Source organism: Acomys russatus, chromosome 24, assembly GCF_903995435.1.
Source record: "Acomys russatus chromosome 24, mAcoRus1.1, whole genome shotgun sequence".
Classification (NCBI taxonomy): Eukaryota; Metazoa; Chordata; class Mammalia; order Rodentia; family Muridae; genus Acomys; species Acomys russatus.
Window position 1 is genome coordinate 10,325,851 of NC_067160.1, and position 20,932 is coordinate 10,346,782.

At 45.0% G+C, this 20,932-nt stretch overlaps 1 protein-coding gene across 1 annotated transcript in view; it reads left to right on the forward strand.

The window, feature by feature from the left end:
* The first annotated feature begins 13,209 nt into the window (after window positions 1–13,209).
* Window positions 13,210–20,932, forward strand: part of LOC127206867 (dual 3',5'-cyclic-AMP and -GMP phosphodiesterase 11A) — a 47,085-nt gene continuing 39,362 nt past the window's right edge. Inside the window, exon 1 of the mRNA XM_051166159.1 lies at window positions 13,210–14,158. Coding sequence (XP_051022116.1) covers window positions 13,244–14,158 — 915 coding nt within the window. The 5' untranslated portion in view covers window positions 13,210–13,243. The remainder of the gene's footprint in view (window positions 14,159–20,932) is intronic.

Genomic DNA, 20,932 nt, shown 5'->3' on the forward strand with positions numbered 1-20,932 from the left:
ACACACACACACACCGTGTCTAATACACCACACACACTGTGTCTAATACAACCACACACTGTGTCTAATACACCACACACACTGTGTCTAATACACCACACACACTGTGTCTAATACACCACACACACCGTGTCTAATATACACCACACACCGTGTCTAATACGCCACACCCACTGTGTCTAATACACCACACACACTGTGTCTCATACGCCACACACACTGTTCCATACCACACACACTGTGTCTAATACGCCACACACACTGTGTCTAATACGCCACACACACTGTGTCTAATACGCCACACACACACCGTGTCTAATACGCCACACACACTGTGTCTAATAACAACACACACACTGTGTCTCATAACGCCACACACACTGTGTCTCATACACCACACACACTGGTGTCTAATACACCAAAACACACACTGTGTCTAATACACCACACACACTGTGTCTAATACACCACACACACCGTGTCTAATACACCACACACACTGTGTCTAATACACCACACACACTGTGTCTAATACACCACACACACCGTGTCTAATACACCACACACACTGTGTCTAATACACCACACACACTGTGTCTAATACGCCACACACACTGTGTCTAATACCCCACACACACCGTGTCTAATACACCACACACACTGTGTCTCATACGCCACACACACTGTGTCTAATACACCACACACACTGTGTCTCATACACCACACACACTGTGTCTAATACACCACACACTGTGTCTAATACACCACACACTGTGTCTAATACACCACACACACTGTGTCTAATACACCACACACACTGTGTCTCATACACCACACACACTGTGTCTCATACACCACACACACTGTGTCTCATACACCACACACACTGTGTCTAATACGCCACACACACTGTGTCTCATACACCACACACACACTGTGTCTCATACACACACACACTGTGTCTAATACACCACACCACTGTGTCTAATACACCCACACACTGTGTTCTACACCACACACACGTGTCTCATACACCACACACACTGTGTCTCATACACCACACACACTGTGTCTAATACGCACACACACTGTGTCTCATACACCACACACACTGTGTCTAATACACCACACACACTGTGTCTCATACGCCACACACACTGTGTCTAATACACCACACACTGTGTCTAATACACCACACACTGTGTCTAATACACCACACACACTGTGTCTAATACGCCACACACTGTGTCTAATACACCACACACACTGTGTCTAATACACCACACACACTGTGTCTAATACGCCACACACACTGTGTCTAATACGCCACACATACTGTGTCTAATACACCACACACACTGTGTCTAATACGCCACGCACACTGTGTCTAATACGCCACACACACAGTGTGTCTAATACGCCACACACACTGTGTCTAATACGCCACACACACTGTGTCTAATACGCCACACACACTGTGTCTAATACGCCACACACACTGTGTCTAATACACTGTAATAATGTGCTGCATGTACCACCACATCATTTGGAAAGTTTGCTTTTTTTTTTTTTTTGCTTAATTCTCTCTCTTCATCACCTTCTAAAATAACTCAGGTCAAAATTCTCTGGATTTCTCACTTGGAGATCCTTATCCACATGTGAGTTGGAACCACAGCGTCATGCAGTTCTTCTGCCTGAATTCCTTACTGTGCACTCAGTGGAACCTCATCTAAGCACAGAAGCTAAGTGGAATGGTGCAGGAGGGATGGCGTGCTACAGTGGGAAGTTATATGCAGGTCACAAGAGCTGATGACAGACACAATAGGTAGAAAAGGCAGTATTTTTTTTTCATACGTAAACCAAGTATATGTGGTGGGTCATAGCTCTCATTTTTTATATATGTTATTTCTGGAATCATTCATTTAAGTGCTGTTATCCACTAAGGAAAATTCAGTATCCAAAACAAAATCATTCTGATTAAGAAGGCATGTGTGGGCCTTCCTTGCTACCTTCCCACATCTCTATCTCTAAAGGGTAAAATCTGAAGTGTGCTGCTCTGTGCCTCTAATTCCAACTTGGTAGACTGAGGCAGGAAGATATGGAGTTCCAGGCCAGCCAGGGCTACACAGTGAGGAGTTGTCTCAAGAAACTGAAAGCCAACCAACTGACCAATGAACAAAAAACCAAACCAAAAGAGCAGGAGAAAAGGACAAAAAATAGAAAGTGAAAGAAAAAAAAAAAGGAAGGGAAGGGGTATGAAAATGTCTAAAACCCCCTCAAAAACACACAAAATGTAAGGCATAGAGACAGATGAGAAAACCCTGGAAAATTAAGAAAAGGGAGGGGCAGACATAACCATCATGATAAAATACCTAGTTGGTGCTAATCTTCAACTGTGGGACTCGATCCTTGGTCCTTGTCCTACAATATCTGACTTTTCTGCCTTGTAGGTTGGCTACATTGGAGCATTTTAAAGCTGAGATCCGTATCTGTTAAATTACCATCACCCATATTTACTGTCTGTTCTATAAAAATCTATAGCAATTACATGGAATCAAAGTTTTATTGTATTATTTCTGCTAAGAGCCATAGTTTTAGTTATCCTTTTTTGGGGTGGGTGGGTGGGTAAGATTTTGGCATTGTGTAAAAATGTGACTATATAAATGCAGTTTGATAATTAAGATAATTAAGATGAAGGTGGAAAATACATGTGGGCCCATGTCTGCCACAGTAAGGATGTGTTTCGCTACAGTGGAAAACATTGATTAGTTTATTCAGTAAGTATCTGTTATACATTGTAGCGTCTGGTCCCCAAAGATGGTCTAAGTTTGCTAGATTTAGTAGTTAACCGATTAAGATACTGTGTTGGCTTCTCCAAATATTTTATCCCTGAATGAGTTACTGCTTTTCTAGCTCTTGTCATCACTGTTTCTGCTGCTGTCTAGTGCTGACTCCTGGGCCACACATTTTAGTTACATGCCATGTGTAGACACCCTGCTTCTTTAGTCAGTTTTGCTGTAGTAACAATACGTCGAAGACTCGTAGCAACAATGGTTATCTCCCTATCGCCGTGGCGCCTAGGCTGTGGTCAGCTGTGGCTGTAGTTCAGATGCCTTCCCATTCTGGAACCCAAATTAAAGAGTCAGTATGAGCATTGGACATTCCTATGTCAGAGGGGAAGAACAAGGCCACGGAAGAGGCTCTCACTGTGTCTTAAATAGAGACATGATGCTCCTTGTTTGTGTTCACATCCCACTGACCAAGACTCATTCAATGGTGTGCTGGATGTGAGATCCAAGGGATGGCAGGAGGATTCTTTCCTCACAGGAAGGACGGCAAGTACTTGCTAGTTGTGTGTCATTGATCTGGAAAGAAGAAGGGACTGGACACATACTGCAACATATATACGCTTTTCCTTCTCACGTCACACCATCCCGCTGGTGAGCCTAGTCTCAGAGCTTTTCGATGTCCCGCCTCCCTGGCCAATAGCATCCTAGATGAGTTCTACTTTGTTCTCATCTCTACTTTCTATACTTGCTCATAGAAAGTGCTAGTGTGTCAGGCTTGCTTATACCCTTGCAGGTGATGCTGCTTGCTGGCTTTGCTGTCACCGTGTCTGTTCTGTGAGGTCTCTAAGTGTGATATATGTAAGGGAAAATCAAGTCATTGTAACATCCAATAGCTTGGATTTTAGGCTAAGGTTGAAACTCTTCTGCCATTTACTTGCAATATGAAATAATTATGGGAACAGCTTCTTTGAAGCTGGGACTTGAAGATTCTGCTCTATTGTTATATGTGAGATGTTCAGTCAAGATAATTGTCATAAGAGGTAAAATTCAGATTGAGAAAAGAAAGCTATCTTAACTGAACAAATAGTGTCATCTTATTTTTTTGGAAAAAAAAGTACTTGCTTATTTTTATTATTTTTATTATTTTTAGTGTTAGGTCTCTGTTCTAAAGGGCTTTGGGCTCCAGGAAATACTAATCTGTTGCCAGAATTCAAAAGCATTGACAACAACAAATAGGGAGATATGGCTGCAAGAAATGGAAGCGAACTAGATATTTTATGAAAACTACTGGGAATAAAAGGCAAGACTCACATTAAGAGAGAAAACTAGTTCTTAGGTTGGGCCGAAATGGCTCAAAACTAGCGTGATCTGCATTTCAAATAACCTGGCTTCTTGGAAATTTTCTTCCCTGGTTCAGATGAGTTTGCACTTTAAAGCTTGGTAAAATGTCATACTCCTTAAACTTAAAAACATGCAACTAAGTGCTCATGGGTGTTGGGCCTTCCATTGGGTGCAGTCAACCTACAAGATGCCACACCCACAAAGCAAATGGACTCTCCTTCCAAGAGAAGCCATCAACTGTTCATAGCTCCTCAGCTAAGGGCGGGAGCACACGAGCACCTCCCCACCCATGCTGAGATGCTGACTGGCTTGATGGTGTGCGGGTCTTATCCTATGAGGTAATGAGTGCAGCAGGCCTGTCATGTCCAGAATATCCTGCTTCACATCAGTCCTGAGCTTTGAGACCTTACAGTCTTTTTGCCTCTTCTTCTGAGTTAGTTTTCTTCCCCACCCCATCTCTCTCTCTCTCTCTCTCTCTCTCTCTCTCTCTCTCTCTCTCTCTCTCTCTGTGTGTGTGTGTGTGTGTGTGTGTGTGTATGTGTGTGTAATAGACATCCCATTTGTGGCTAAGCACTTTACAGACACTCTCTGCATTTCAACGATCTGTGAGTGTCTGCATTAACAACCATCTACTGCACTGATGTGCTCTGAGAGTGGCATTAATCTATGAATATAGAGATAATTTAGAGGGCAGCTTGATTTTATGCCCGGGTGGCAAAAATAAATAAATAAATAACAGTAGTTTCACCTCTAGGGTCTATGAACATAGCAACCATGGAGTCTTTACCCAGTTTACAGTACCAGGTATGTGTTTCCTCCTGTGAGCCTGTGAGTAGGCTGTAAGTCCAATCATAAAGTAGTTTGTTACCCCCATAATCTTCATGCCAGTCTTGTACCTTGAATATATATTGACCTGGTTGGTTGTTATTGTCACTCTGTGATGGCTAAAGAAACTCCATTTTACACTAGGCATCTATCTTGGTACCCATTAGCCATTTGTCTCTGACTCCAGTACCTGGAAGGCAAGTTCCCAGCAACCCTCATTCAGTGACCCCCTGATCCAGAAATGTAGCCATGATCATCTGCTTTGTTATGACCATAAGTGCTTTTTTGGCTTCTGTAACCAGCTTATGCAGACATTCGAGGACAATTTAGAGGTTGCCTTGACTACCTAATCTTGGCGGAGCAGAACAGCTCTTGGTTTGCTTGTCAGATACTCAGGGTCTTTTTTATGGTTTTCACCTTTGAAACTTCTTCCTTCATCACTCTTTGAGGGGCAGTCTCTAATATGGCTCAAAGATTGCTATTTTGCTAGAGGTTTTGATAAATTTAACTAATTGCGGTGCAGATTGAGTCTGTAGTCTTTTCCAGGGCACCGCAAACTCTGTAACAGCTCACAAGGTTCACAGCAGCATGTGTAGCACCTTCTGGTACTATGAACACTGCCCGACTGTGAAGAAGCCTCCTAGCCAGTGACTTGATTCATCCATGTCTTGTGATTAAAGTGGGTGTGGATCCATTTAGTGAAATGCCTTGCACAAACAAACATGCTTGAAGCTCTCACCAATGTCAACGTCAAGTATCCTTGGAGGCCAAAGCTCATTTCATAACAGGAGACTGGATGAAGTTCTGGCTCAACACGGGGTTGGACAAATCAGGGAAGGGCAGTCACAGAGCACAAGACATCTCAAATAGGTCTGAATGGAAAAGAGGGATTTGTGCAGCAGCTGTAGGGGAACACCAAGGCAATGCTCAGGAAGTGGAGGGGGCTGCAAGTTTGGACAATGGAAGGTGGTGGGAAGAGAGGAGAGATAAAGGCAAACACAGAGGGGTCTGCTGCTGGCGTCCCAGGCTCCTGAAACACGGTCACATACTTGGTGACTCAGAATGATGGAAATCTATCCTGTGATTTTTGGAGGCAAGAACTCCAAGGTATTGAGAAGGCTGGTGTTTTTTCTGGATATTCTGAGAGAAAATCCACTTCCTGATTCTTCCCTAGCTTGAGGTGCCTGCCTCAGTTTCTTGGCATTCTTAAACTTGTGGACACATGGCTTCAATCTCTACCCTTATCTTTGGATCACCTTCTTCTCTGTGTATCTCAGTGTCTTCTCTCCTTATGAGGGAAAATGGCCATCATATTCAGGGCTTAGTCGCAGTCCAGGATGATCTTGTATTGAGGTCCTTAACTTTATTATAATCACTAAGACCTTCTTTGCAAGTAAGATCACACACACAGGTTCTGCATTCATATATCTTTTAGGGGGCTGCCAATCACCCCATTATAGGTCTTTTGGTAAGGACTAAATTCAATAGATAAATGACTTTATGAGCAAGGCTGTGGCCCGATTACATCAGTTGTGTGGAAGACAACACTAGTTGGTAGAGAATGGACAGGGGATGAAGGTCTGACTTATCAAAAAAAATTTTTTTTTACCTAAACTGTATATAATCACATAGTTAAGGTAGAATTACAGTGACCTTGATATTGAGTTATCTATGGCATGTAGGAGCAGATGGCTTGTAGCAGTTGGAAATAGGAGTCTGGGATTCAGTAGAGAGCTTGTGGGGTTGATCAACTGTTAGATGGGTGGTTCTGTCTCAGCTCCCTGGTCTGAGCTACATCTTTGAATTATATAGTTCCCTTTTGGAAGGCAGCTGCCATAGTGTGCCAATATTGAAGGTATCCCACCAAGAGGGAAGTCATATAAAGATGATCTGATAGATGAACACTTTATGGAAATAGACCTCACCCCGAGAGAAGAACCAAAGGGCCCCAGGCAGTGCTGAAGCTCCAGCTGTGTGCTTGGGGCCTGTTAGCTAAGCCTGGCTCCTAGCTGAGTGCAGTCACATGAGTGATTCCAACTAATGCTAAGAGGAACAGAAGAAGCAAGGGTGAGCCAACACATCTGTAAGATGTAGAAAAATCATCATCCTAAGCAAATAAGCTCTAAGGTGGTTTTTTTCTGCTTCAGGCCCCTTCCATGTGTGATGGTCCCAGAGAGCACACAATAAAAGCCAGTGGTGTCTGCGTTAGAGGATGAAGCAGTTATGGACAAGCCTAGGAGACAGGAGTTAGAGATTCAAGAAATGGGTACCAAGATACGGGATGTTTAAAGTGGCATGCATTTTCAGGTATGATAGTCGTCAGGGGATTCTCCTGGCTACACCAAGTCTTTATAATAGCATCTGCTCGCGATGGGGATTCTGTCGCCTGCACCTGCTGCCGTGGAGTGTATTATAACAGCGTTGATGGAGTTAGCAGATGAGCAGAAGAGGGCAGAATTACACAGACAATTATCTGAGTTATTTCCTAGGGGGAAACGCTCTGGTGTTTTGTTTCTTAGTGGGACGTCCTTGAGGTTCCATGTAGGAGTGAGCACTTCCCTTTTTCTGTCCCAGACATGACCCTGCTCCTGTTTTGTCTCCCCTACTCTCTGCCTAGGTAAGACGATCCATAGGGTCCCATCAACAGGCTTCCAGCTTTCTCTTAGGTCTGATCACTAACAGGAAAGAGGGCCAAAAAATGAGCTCAGGGTATCTTTTCGAGATAGGGCTGAGTTCTCAGTGTCCAACGACAGCTGTCACTGCACACTTCAAGGCAGCAATCACTTTGCAAGTGTCTCTCCTGGGTCTCGGTAAACCTTTCTTTCTGTCCTATAACCAGGGTGGCTCCTTCTCTCTTGTGTCTTGGGTTGTTTTACCTATCCCCCGTGTTTATCTCTACTGTGCCTTTTAAGTTAGTCTTTGTAATCAGTCCTCTTAAGATGATTTTGATTTGGGTGGGTTCTGTTGAAATGAAGAGGGAGTGATGACTGGGCCACGCGAACACACAGCGTATTAGGCAGCCTTCTGTCACAGCCTTCTCAAGCCTTCCAGCTTTTTACCTCAACAGCTAATGCCTTAGCGTGACCATCACTTCATATGCCAGGTGGGGAACGCAGATACAGACAATTCAAAACCAAACCAGAAATGCCAAATTCACCTCCCAGACCTACCCCTCTTTTACTGCTGTCCCCACCCTTCCCAGTATTCTCAGCACCCCGCCTCTTGGTTTGCAAAACGAGATCCAAGACTGAAATCGGGGGTTTTAGACTCTGTTGGCAAGATCAGAGGAACTACTGAGATTGGCAGCGGTGACGTGGATACAGTTAGCGCCACTGAGCTGGACTTAAGAATGGTTTAGGGGGTTGGGGCACATGAGTGGAAAAATACATGCATACATAACAAAGTCAGGGTTTTATCTCCATCTTGTGTCTTCAGAGACTGGTGCATGATAAAACTGTATGCGTAATGAGTAAGTATGTGAAGAAAGCTATTTATTAAGTTTTCTCCTCAGGCAGCCCGGGGCTGGTTTGCTCTGGTCTGTGTTCCCTTCTCTGAGGGTGCCTGGGGCCTTTCTTACCTTTATGCGCAATGGTGCTGTTGTGTTATGGCCAGGACTATGCTAGTAAATGGGAATTTGGTTTGTACAAGGCTTGTTTGTTTTTGAAGATTTACTTACTTACTATTTGCCTGCATGCCAGAAGAGGGCACCAGATCTCATTACAGATGGCTATGAGACACCATGTGGTTGCTGGGAATTGAATTCAGGACTTCTGGAAGAGCAGTCAGTGCTCCCAACCTCTGAGCCAGCTCTCCAGCCCGGTTTGTACAAGTTTTATTGAGGTACAGTTCACTCATTTAAAGTGTATAAAATGGCCCAGCCCTGGAGAGGGTGGTGCAGGCTGTGATTCCAGGTACCTGGGAGGCTGAGTGGGAGGATTGTAATCTTTAGCTTTGCCTGGGATACAGAGTGAGCTCAAGGCCAGCCTGAGTAAATTAGTGAGACCCTATCTGAAAAGAAGAAGAAGAAGAAGAAGAAGAAGAAGAAGAAGAAGAAGAAGAAGAAGAAGAAGAAGAAGAAGAAGAAGAAAAAGAAAAAGAAGAAAAGAATGGTGGCAAGGGAGGAGTGCTTACCTGCTATGCATCAGGTCCTAGGGTCACTCTCCAGTTACCACAAAATAGCAATAATAAATAATAGTAAGGAGTAGAGTACAGAGCACAGCATCCATGCTAGAACATTTTTATTACTCTACTCCTCAAAAAAAAAAAAAAAAAAAAAAAAAAAAAAAAAAAACCCTATACTTAGTTTCAGGCATTCTTCCTTTTCATTAAAAAATTAGCCCATTTATCTGCTTCTGATGAAGTTTCCTATTCTGAACTTTTGATGTAAATGTCATCATATAATGTGACCTTTTATGAGCGGCTTTTTCCCTTTGCATGATGTTTTTTATTATATATAATGTATATACATATATATATATAATGTACTTCATTCCTTTCATGGCAGAGTGATATTTCATGATATGACTATATTGCATTTTATTTGCCCATTAATTAATTGATAGACATGTGCATTGTTTTCATCCAATACTGTTAACTACTCAACAGCCAATAATCTGAAACAAAAATCCTGGAGGTGAAGACGTGATTCCATGGATAAAAGCACTTGTCACCCAAGCCTGATGACCCAGGTCTGGATCCACAGATGCCACACAAAAGCTGCTTGCAGTAGCATAACCCCTATGGCCCATAGGGCATGGGAGGTGGAGATGGGAGACTCTTCAGAAGCTTGTGGTGCAGCCAGCTTGGCTGACACAGTAGCAAAGAGAGCCTGTGTCAAACAAGAAGGAGCGGCAAGGCTCCTACACCCAAAGGTTGTCCTCTGACCTTCACATGTGCCATGGCACCCACACGCTCACATCACACACACCCAAGCATGTACACACACACGTACTACTCTCTCTCTTACTCACTCATACATGTGTGCACACACGTGGGGGGGGCAGGGGGCCACAGAGACAGAGAGACAGACACACAGAGACCAATGCACACTCACAAATCCAGACTCAGACGTCCATGTTGCACACATTTCCATCATGGCTGGCTGTAAAAGCCAGACATTCATTGGAAATAGAGGCTCAAAAGGCTCTTGCGAGCCACTACTAGACACATCTAGCAAACCATTGACTAAAACTCCTGATAGGTCTCTGGAGAAACCAGAGATGTGATTGTATACAGTAAGGTTTCCACACACCGTCAAGAACACTAAAGACATAAGTAAAACAATAGAGTAGCTAGTGCCTACTAAGTGCATTTTGTGACGGGGCATGGGGCAGAACATTTTTTTTTTTTCCCTTTAGTTCTTCATCACCACTTCCCTTCTTGGCAACTGTCAGCTCCTGATCACCAGCGCCCAGCTGCTGGCTCCCTGCCTCTAGTTGTTCTGCATGCTGCTTCACAAATACACTACCGTGTTCCTGCTCACAATGTTGGTGTGTGCTTCTCTGACCCGGTGTGCTGCTGTTCAGGCTGTGGCGTGGCTCGTTTTCATCAGGTGTCTGCTGAGTCGTCCCCTCCTCAGAAAGGCTTGCTTACAGCCTCTTCTCCTTACCCAATCTTTTCTAAGCTTTGCCTTTCATATTTACCTACCGTTGGCATCCTCTTTCTCTGAATATTTAGTTTTCCTTCATCTCATAAGCACACATTCTATGAATATGTTGGACTTCACTAGCATACCTTTTTATTTATTTATTCTTCCAAGACATTTGTTTTTATTTTGTGTGTATGAGTGTTTTGCCTACATGTATGTATGTGCACCACGTGTGTGCCAGGAGCCTGTGAAGGCCAGAAGAGGGATTTAGATCCCCAGAAACTAGAGTTAAGGATGGTTGCGAGCTGTCATGTGGGTGCTGGATCCAGGTTATCTACAAGAGCAGCCTCTCCAGCCCCTTATATCATCATCATCATCATCATCATCTTATTGTTGTTATTATTATTATTATTATTATTATTATTATTATTATTATTATTATTATTATTATTACTACTACTACTACTACTACTACTACTACTACTACTACTACTACTACTTAGGTAAAACATCTCATGTAGCCCAGGCTGGTTTTGAACTTTTGATCCTGATGCTTCCAACTCCCAAGTGCTGGGACTACATACCTGCTTCATGTAGTGTTGAGCTCTGTGTGTGCTAGGCAAGTGTTCTGCCATCTGAGCGATACCATCAGCCCTGAATTACGACTACAGAAGAGGGAACTGACCTACAGAACAACAACAGCCATTTCCTCCACCCTCCTGGTCATGGCACAGCCCCATGGTCGTGAATGAGGCAAGAAAGACCCGGGCGTCTTTCTTATACTCACACTGGTGTTCTGGCCCCCAGGCTATGTTGATTAAAAGCAGGGACATTTGGGATTAACATTTTTTGAATAACATTTGTTTATTCATTCATTATTGTGTCTTGGTTGGGGGACAGCACTGAGGTCAGAGGACACTTTGAGGGAGTCCGTTTTCTTCCCCCCATGTGCATCCCTGGATGACACTCTGGTTGTCAGGCTTGGTGGCAAGTGCCTGCACCGGATGAGCCACCTCACTGGCCTAACCAGAACTCTTGAACACAGGAGTTCTCAGTCCTCAGTCTTGTCAGAAGAACACGCAGAGAACATTCTACCTCATCATCGACTTTTTTTTTTTGTTTGTTTGTTTCTGGTCTGAATTCTGGCCCAGATGTAACTCACCTGACACAGGTGGGAGGCAGTGCAGTGATATGGCTGAGCATATACCTCCCTCTAGAGCCAAACTAATGAACCTACGTGCCAGTTCACTGTGAGCCTAAAAAGTTACTCCGTTTTCCAGCATCTATCTTTACAGTAAGATAATAAACCTCTGTGCCATAGGCCTGGGGAGAGAATTTAATTACTATGTAATTTAAGATTTCATTGGTCTTGCCTGCTTTGCTCTGATGTCCGCGGATGCGAACGGAGGGCTGCCACATGACGTCCCTGAGACTTCCCACTTGCCTCACTCTTCACCTCTGGCTTTCTGGAAGAGCCTCTCTGTTCTCTTGGCTCTGCATCTGCTTTGTTCCCTCAGGAGCAGAGGCACCCCTCCTTCAAGAAAAGAGCATCACCTTGGTCCTCCGTGTATAGGAACCCCCTAGCTCTTAGCAGGACCAGCCAGATCCAAAGAATCCCCATGGCAGAGACATCTTAGTGCATAAGCCCCCAAGACGTTGTGATTTCTGAGAGAGAAGCAAGAGGAGGCGAGGACGGACAGATGGATTTAGTGTGCTGCAAAAAAGGAGCCCCCAGGCCCTTAGGTCCACTTGCCATGAGCCCCTGCTCCAAAGGTTCTTTCTAAATCAGGGTAACTGAGTTTTATCCCTCCTTCAATGCACAGCTCCCCTTCGTCACTGAGAGAAGGGTGGTGGTGATAAATATCCCCGAGTTTCGTTAAATTCAAGAATCTCTTACACAGGGAACTTCAGGGAAACTAGTTTGATTAATATTTACTGCCCGCCCACAGAGTGCTGGGCAGTCCGAGGAAGTGAGCAAACTAAAAGTACAGTCTCATCCCAGAAAAATTAAACCCGGGCCGACTCTGGGGACCCTCGTTTCTTCGGAGTGCGCTTTGGATTCTGATCCTCACAAACCATCAATATTTCTCAGTACTTGAACTCCCACTGGGCTCCCCAGGGGCCTTCTGGAAAGCTTAAGGATTAGGGGGCGGAGCGGGGTAGGCTGGGGAGGTGAGGCTGAAGGGGCGGGATGGGAGGGGGGTTACCTAGGTGCGTTCCCTACTCGGCTCCTCCGCGCAGAGACTCTTCGGGAAACCGCTTGGCACCCTGGGCGGTGGACTTTGGCTGCTCCTCCTCTCCTATCCCCAGCAAGCTCAGAGCCTCACTCCGGGGCGTGTCCTTCCTACCTCGGGCTCACAGTGGTCTGCTCAGCCGGCTCCAGCGGCAGCGGAGAGGCGGCGGTGGCAGAGCCGGAGCAGAGGTGGCGAGAGCCACCCGGGAAGCAGCGGTGGCTGCGGCCGGCACCTGTGCGTAGCAGGAGGCTCAGGGGTAGAGTGGGTGACGGCCGCTCTAAGCCACGGAAGGAGCAGGCACCTTCCAACTGGGAGCCTGCCGTTTCTATCAACCTCCAGCTGGCTGGCACGGAGGTAGCACCGAGCTGGCGACACTGGTGTGGGCAAAGATGAGCAGCAACAGCTAGAGGCCTCGGGACAGGTTAACGTCCAAGAGTAGAAAGGAGAGGCCAGGGGTGCCCTGGACCATGGCAGCCTCCCACCTGGACTTCGGGGAGGTGGAAACTTTCTTGGATAGGCACCCTGAGTTGTTTGAAGATTATTTGATGCGGAAAGGGAAACAGGAGCTGGTGGACAAGTGGCTACAAAGGCACAGTTCGGGACAGGGGGCTTCAAGCCTGAGGCCTGCCCTGACTGGCGCTAGCAGCTTGGCTCAGGGCAGTGGCAGAGGCAGCACCGGCATAGGTGGTGGTGCTGGACCACAGGGCTCTGCCAATAACCATCCCATACCTGGTGGTGGGGAAAATGCCGGAGTTCCCTTGAGTCCCAGTTGGGCTGGTTGCAGCCGGGGGACCGATGGCAGCCTGCAGAGAAGAGCTTCGCAGAAAGAGCTGCGGAAGAGCTTTGCCCGCTCCAAAGCCATCCATGTGAACAGGACCTACGATGAACAGGTGACCTCACGGGCTCAGGAGCCCTTGAGCAGTGTCCGGCGGAGAGCCCTGCTCAGAAAGGCCAGCTCTCTGCCCCCCACCACAGCTCACATTCTCAGTGCCCTGTTGGAATCGAGGGTGAATCTGCCTCAGTATCCCCCTACGGCCATCGACTACAAATGCCACCTGAAAAAGCATAACGAGCGCCAGTTTTTCCTGGAATTGGTCAAGGATATCTCCAATGACCTTGACCTCACCAGCCTGAGCTACAAGATCCTCATCTTTGTCTGTCTCATGGTGGACGCTGACCGTTGCTCTCTCTTCTTAGTGGAGGGAGCAGCTGCTGGCAAGAAGACTTTGGTCTCCAAGTTTTTTGACGTGCATGCCGGAACCCCACTGCTCCCCTGCAGCAGCACAGAGAACTCAAATGAGGTGCAGGTCCCCTGGGGCAAAGGCATCATTGGCTATGTCGGGGAACATGGAGAAACAGTCAACATTCCCGATGCCTACCAGGTAGGGCTTTGCTTGTCCGCTGCTCCCCAGCCCACTGGCTTGGCGTCCATGCCTTCCCTCGTCCTTTGACAACCAGAACCACTTTTATCTAGACCTTTTGCAAAAACAGTCTCGCTGTTTAAGTTCCTTCTTGAGTTTACTTGGTATTGCATCATCTTCGATGGAGTGGTCTTTTCCTAGCACAATGGCTTATGGGAAATTCATAGATAACTCTCTGTCAAGAGAGTAGCCTTAAGAACATGGCTGTATGGTTTTAGGACTGCTAGAAAGAGGTGTCGCCTCTAGAATCTCGGTGATAATCTTGGAGAAAATGGGTGTTATTTTTGTCTCTGGTGTTTGTGGCTGGGAGAGGGGGTGTTGTGGTGGTTGGAAGGAGTAAAGACAGGGGAATACTGAACCTCTGAGCCATTTGGGCCCTCTTCATAGCTGCTTCAGTGAAGTTTGAAGAGGATGGACGAATAAAGGGACTAGTCATTTTCAAGCTTGGATTCAGCAGGCAGCTTTTAATGGGGGTGGGGGTGGTGACAAGTAGTGTTTTAGTTTGTAAAATGCCCCCACTGGTGTGTGTGTGTGTGTGTGTGTGTGTGTGTGTGTGTGTGTGTGTGTGTGTATATATATATATATATATACATATATATATATATATTTTTTAAAGCAATTCCCACAGCAATACGCATAGCAGACATGCTAGATTCAATCAGAAAAGCAAGCCCAGCATGCTGTTGTCTGGTTTTTCTGTCTTCATCTTCGCAGTGATTTGAACTTGATGTTGGACGCTGGACCTGAAAGGCAGTCAGTTCTCATTCCTTCAGTCCCGGTGTGGTGGGGCTGGGTGTAACTTTCTGTGAAATTTCCTCAGGGTTCCTCAGAATGGACAGCTCCTATGCTTGTGGTCATTTCATGACTGCATCTTGTCTCGTAGAGATGTGTGTTTCTCTGGAGTTGGCTACTGAGCACAGCAGCAAAAATTGTGGGAGGGACATTTACTCTCTGCTCCATCTGAAAGTTCACAATCCTCATGTTTTTCTGTGAGATGTCTGTCTGTCAACATGACCCTTTAACATTGAGGAATGCCTGAGGAAATATTTCGTTTTGTTAACTTTTGTTACTGATTAGCTACATTATTCATTATATCCTTATTGATGACTTTGGTAAGTTGGGAACGAGCAGCCTAATTATGATTTTCAACAAATGCCCATTTCTATGTAGCTCTAGAAAGCATGAGAGGAAATGGAAATATTTCATAATTGATATGTCAAAGAGCCAATAAAATCCCAGAAAGATCATGAATTCTTTTTTACTTTCCCCACACCCCCATTGTATGCCTGAGCTATAGAAATACTTCCTGACTGAATTGGATCACACTTGTAGAACCTTGAACAGCTCTCTTTTCATTGCTTTTACATTTCTTATTCACCCATAATTGATTTTCCCCTATCTCTATGGTCCTTTTATAACTGATCTCTTTTAGCTCATAACTTTCATTTGGTATCGTTCATATACAGCACTTTTTCAGGACTATGATTCCTGGCTTCCTCAGCACCAAGCCTGCCTTCTCTCTGCCTAGAATTGTGGCTATGGATGCTGTCGCAGGCTTAGCAAATCAGGTTTCCTGTGGCTGGTGCTTCCTGTGGGCTAAGCCTTTACTCTGTAGACAGAGTGTAAAGCAAGGTGCCTTTTTGTGTTTGGAAGCTGACATGGGAGAAGGAAGCGTTTTCTTTTCCTTTTTCCCTCGGGGCAGTGACGGTGGTTATAAATAGGACAAGCTTGCTGTAGAGTTGAGAATGTCAGGTAGGGTGTTATAGGGAGCTTAAGATCTTAGGTCACTTTAGTTTCACTTGTTTTTTTGTGAGAAAGTATTATTATTGTTATTATTATTATTATTATTATTATTTAATTTGCTATTGGCTTCTATATATTTGTGTTAGTTTGTGTTAGTTTGTGTGTGTGTGTGCGTGTGTGTGTGTGTGTGTGTGTGTGTGTGTGTGTGTTTTATTTAGCTTACGATACTCTCTGTTGAAATTGCTTTCTTCCTTTTGTTTTAATACATTATCACCATCATTATTAGGGCCCAAAGAGAATGACTTAATCTCACAGTCTCCATTTCTTATTCATAAAATGGGAGCAATCCACCTATCCGGCAAAGGTTATTATGTGGGCATGCAATGAGATGCTATATCAAAGCTCCTAAGACAGCCATGGTATATGGCAAATTCCTTAAGAAATGGCAACAGTCTATAAGAGTGGTGGTGATGGTGATGGTTGTGGTGGTGATGGTGGTGGTGATGGTGGTGATGGTGGTGGTGGTGGTGGTGATGGTGGTGATGATGGTGATGGTGGTAGTGGTGATGGTGGTGGTGGTGGTGGTGATGGTGGTGGTGGTGGTGGTGATGATGGTGGTGGTGGTGGTGATGGTTGTGGTGGTGATGGTGGTGGTGGTGGTGGTGATGGTGGTGATGGTGGTGGTTGGTGGTAGTGGTGGTAGTGGTGGTAGTGGTGGTGATGGTGGCAGTGATAGTGGTGATGGTGGTGGTGGTGGTGATAGTGATATTGGTGGTGATGATGGTGTCTAGTTTGTTGGTACTCTTCTCTTTACCTCTATTCCCTGTTCACTTAGCTGAGACTGAGGTGTTAACTCAGCACATTTGACCAGTCTGATCTTCCCTGACTGAAGCTCTCTTCTCAGAGCAACTGTTTTGAAACCAACACGACATTCAAGGAAGACATAAACAGATACTCTTCTGTTCTCAGAGTCCCCTTAGGGTCATTGATGACGCCTCATCATACCCTAGCCTGCTAAAGCTCCATACTTTGTTCCTCTGGGTAACTTTTCCAGAGCTTGGTTGCTGCTGCCCCCCTTTCCTGTTCTAGCATTCCCCTGACTCTCACTTCTCTCCTCTTACAGATTCTGCATAATGAGAACCGAACCTTCCAAATGACTATCTTTTAAAAACTATGTTTTATGCGTATGGGCGTTTTGCCTGCATGTCTGGGCATCACATGCATGCAGTACACACAGACACCAGAAGAGGGTGTTGGATATGCTGTATGGTTGTGATCTGCCATGTGGATGCTGGGAATTGAACTCTGGTCCTCTGGAAGGGCAATGTTCTTAACTTCTGAGTCATTTCTCCAACTCCAAATCTCTCCAGCCCCACATTTATATATTAATTATGCTGCATTAATTCTTATGTATGTAAACATCTTGACGTCTGTATGTAAAAATATAATCATCCTTCTTGATTCTTTATAAATCATATATCAAAGGTGTATCTTGCTCATATTCAATTAGTACCTTTTTTTTTCTTTAAGAAAGTGAAATTTTATCACACAGAGTTTCAAATTTTAATTATTGGGTAATTAGGCTAATGGTCTTAATCATTTAGGGGTTTCTTTGAGCAAGAAAAAGACATTAAAGACACTTATGCAATTATGATAATGAACATTTCATCCTGAAGTCAAGAGTAGAATATTTAATGAGATACTAAAGTGGAATAGAGTTTGGCAGCAAAAATAAATCTCTTTTGCTTTCACTATTTTGCATTATATTTCTTAATTGGTCCTAGAAAACAAGATTGAAATTAGAAGGGGAAAAAAGAATTGCAAATGAAAAAATACATTCCTTTTAGGTATCTAGCTTGATCATAGTGACTGCAATTTACCTTTCTTCTCTGACAGTTATAAGTTATTAAACAACCCACTTTAATATAGTAATGAATTAAATTGCCCTCAAGAGGTTGCAAATAAGGGCACTTAAGTAACAGGTGTTCTCTTTGAGATTATTCCGAACACCCAGAATATAGCACTTTAGACATTAATAAAAAGTGTGAGGTGATTTTTGTGTTGGTGTTGATAATGACAATACAGGTGTTTGATGGGCTTGGGTCTGAAAGGAAGCAGGCTGTTTTGTTAGATGATCTGAGAAGAGGAAAGGGGATGACGCAGGAGATTTCCAGGTGTGCTAGGCTTTCAGAAGGCCTGATCTGTTTACACAATAGAGTCGTTAATTCGTCAGATCCAACGGGCAAGTACAGAGCGCCCATTATACCAGCGGGTATATGAAGGTGAGAGGGCAGGCTTCCGGTCCCCCAAGTGCTTGCGGTTGAGAAGGGTGCACTCTTCACCGTGCTGTGCTCAAATGGCAAGGCAGGGGTAAGGCTTTCAGAGACAAATAGAGTGACCATGGAGGCAGACTTGTAATGGACGACTCTCTGAAGGAGGTGCCGTGCTAGCTGGGATCAAAACAAAAAAAGGTCAGATTTCCTGGCTGGGGATGATTTTTGGGGCTAGCGGGCGTGTTTAGGTACTGCAAAATGGCTTCAGAAAGAGTGAAATGCAAGCATGAAATGTGTATAGGTGACAAGGAGTGTTTTAACAAAGCTAAAACAAAACAAAACAAACAAACAAACAAAAAAACCTGCCCGTGCTCTAAATATAGTTCCGGTGTGCAAAAGCGAGTTGAGAACACATGAAAGACTTTGAACACCTGATAAGGAGTTTCCTGAAAATAAGCCACATGAAGACTCTTGGCACGATGGAAACGGCACATTGGGTAACTGGGTGGCCGTGACTGAAAGGATGGGACAGAGGAAGGCTCAGAGACGACCTGCTGCAGCCATAATGGACAATAGAACTAAAGCAGAGATGGGCCCATTGGCAACAGAGAACAGATGGGAGGTGTCCTGTGGATGAAAACTTGGGTGAGGGAGACGTTAAATCAACGGTGAGTTGGAGATTGTAAGTGTGAGAGACTTGGAGAAGGGTAAGTTTTATGGGAAGCCAGGAGGCATTGGGGTGTGGTGGCCCATGCCTGCAGTTGCTCTAAGTTTGCCGCTACATAGTGGCTTTGAGGCCAGTCTGGGCTACAACAGGGGACCCTTTCTCAAAACAAGATATTTACTTTCTATTTACTTTTTTTGGTTTTTCAAGACAGGGTTTCCCTGTGTAGCCTTGGCTGTCCTGGACTCACTTTGTAGATCAGGCTGGCCTCGAACTCACAGTGATCCGCCCTGCCTCTGCTTCCCGAGTGCTGGGATTAAAGGCGTGTGCCACCATGCCCAGCCCTTTCTCAAAACAAAACAAAGCAAGCAAACAAGTAAAACCCCACCTGGAGAGAGGAACCACCTTAGTGTAAAAGATGCTATGCAGGACCAGCGATGCCCTGTGTGTGGAGCTTAGTGCACAATAATGGTACTGAGAAGTGAACCTCTTTTCAGAGGAGGCTGCCCTCCAGATCACAGCCGCACCCAGAAATCCTAAATGACTGCAGCTTCCGGGCTGAGAACTTCTTCGAATTTGGCCTGAGGTGGGTGAGGGGCCCTGGCTGAATTGCCTGCTGGATGCTTCCTGGCACCTCCAGCTCAGAGTAGAGAAGACCACAACCTTGTTCCAGCCTGAGATGCAAGGGGCCACACATCTCTTCTTATGCCTCTGCAACGCCATTCGGAAGCCAAGAGCTACAGCAGAGCAGATGTGGCCGGTTGCTGTGCCTATTAGCAGGGCAAAGGGAAAGAGAAGGGAGTCTAGATGGGGCCCAAGACACCAGGGAGCAAGGGTCAGGTGATCAAGGCCTGATAACTTGGGGCTAGAAAGTAGGGTAGGAGCACACAGAGAGCCAGGTCTCTGAACTGGGTCAAACTCGATTGTTCTATTGAACTTTGCATGCAAAGGTAGGTTCCAAGACCAAAACTGTCTCACAGGGCAGCGAAGCAGCAGGGCCCCTCCTCCCACAAACACTGGCCATATGCTCCCGAAGCTGGCCCTGCCTGACTCTGAGTCATACTGAGTACAAGAGGCTCAATTTTATTCCAGCCCAGTGTCTATTGCAGTCTTTCGTGTGGCCCCAGCGTCATCCTAATTAAACGATGTACCATTTTCGGTGCCTGGATAGGGCCTTTCTATTTCTGTGCTTTGCTTCCTTCCTGCCAGGGATACTTTGCCCTCCTTTGTCTTTGCCCATCCAAATCCTAGTCTGCCGTCTTCCCATGGTGTAGGAAGACACAGCTGACTGCTTGTGCCTGAGAAGGGATAGACAAGAGAACAGAAGTGACAAACGGGACGCACTGAGGACGTGCTGCACTGTCGTTGTGTGTTCAGTATGTCTTTTTTTTTTTGTTTTTGTTTTTCAAGACAGGGTGTCTCTGTGTAGCCTTGACTGTCCTGGACTCACTTTGTAGACCAGGCTGGCCTCGAACTCACAGCGATCCTCCTACCTCTGCCTCCCGAGTGCTGGGACTAAAGGCATGCGCCACCACGCCTGGCTGTGTTCCGTATGTCTTGACTAGTACTGCACTAACATTTAGCAGCTCATTGTCATGGAATTTATTTTTCCACCTGCTTTAAAAAAATAATAATAAACAATAATAAAAAACCAATAATAATAATAATTAATAATATATTTATAATAATTGTACAATAGTATAATAATAATAATAATAATAATAATTATTATTATTATTATTTATTATTATCGGTTATTCAAGACAGGGTTTCTCTGTGTAACAGTCCTGGCTGTCCTGGAACTCTCTTTGTAGACCAGGCTGGTCCACCTGCTTTTAATCTTCATATTTACATTTAAAATGTCAGTCTCAGAAGGAATTTGTTTTAGGCTTCTGTTCCTAACGAGGGAACCGGGGAGACAGATGGTCCATGGTTCCATCATTGAGCAGGGAGGTTGACTTAAAAAAGGATGTTGCCCCTTCTCCAATATTGTATTATAAAGGAATTCCATGAGATTTTATTTTCAGCCCTGCACACGGTGTTTTACAAATTCCC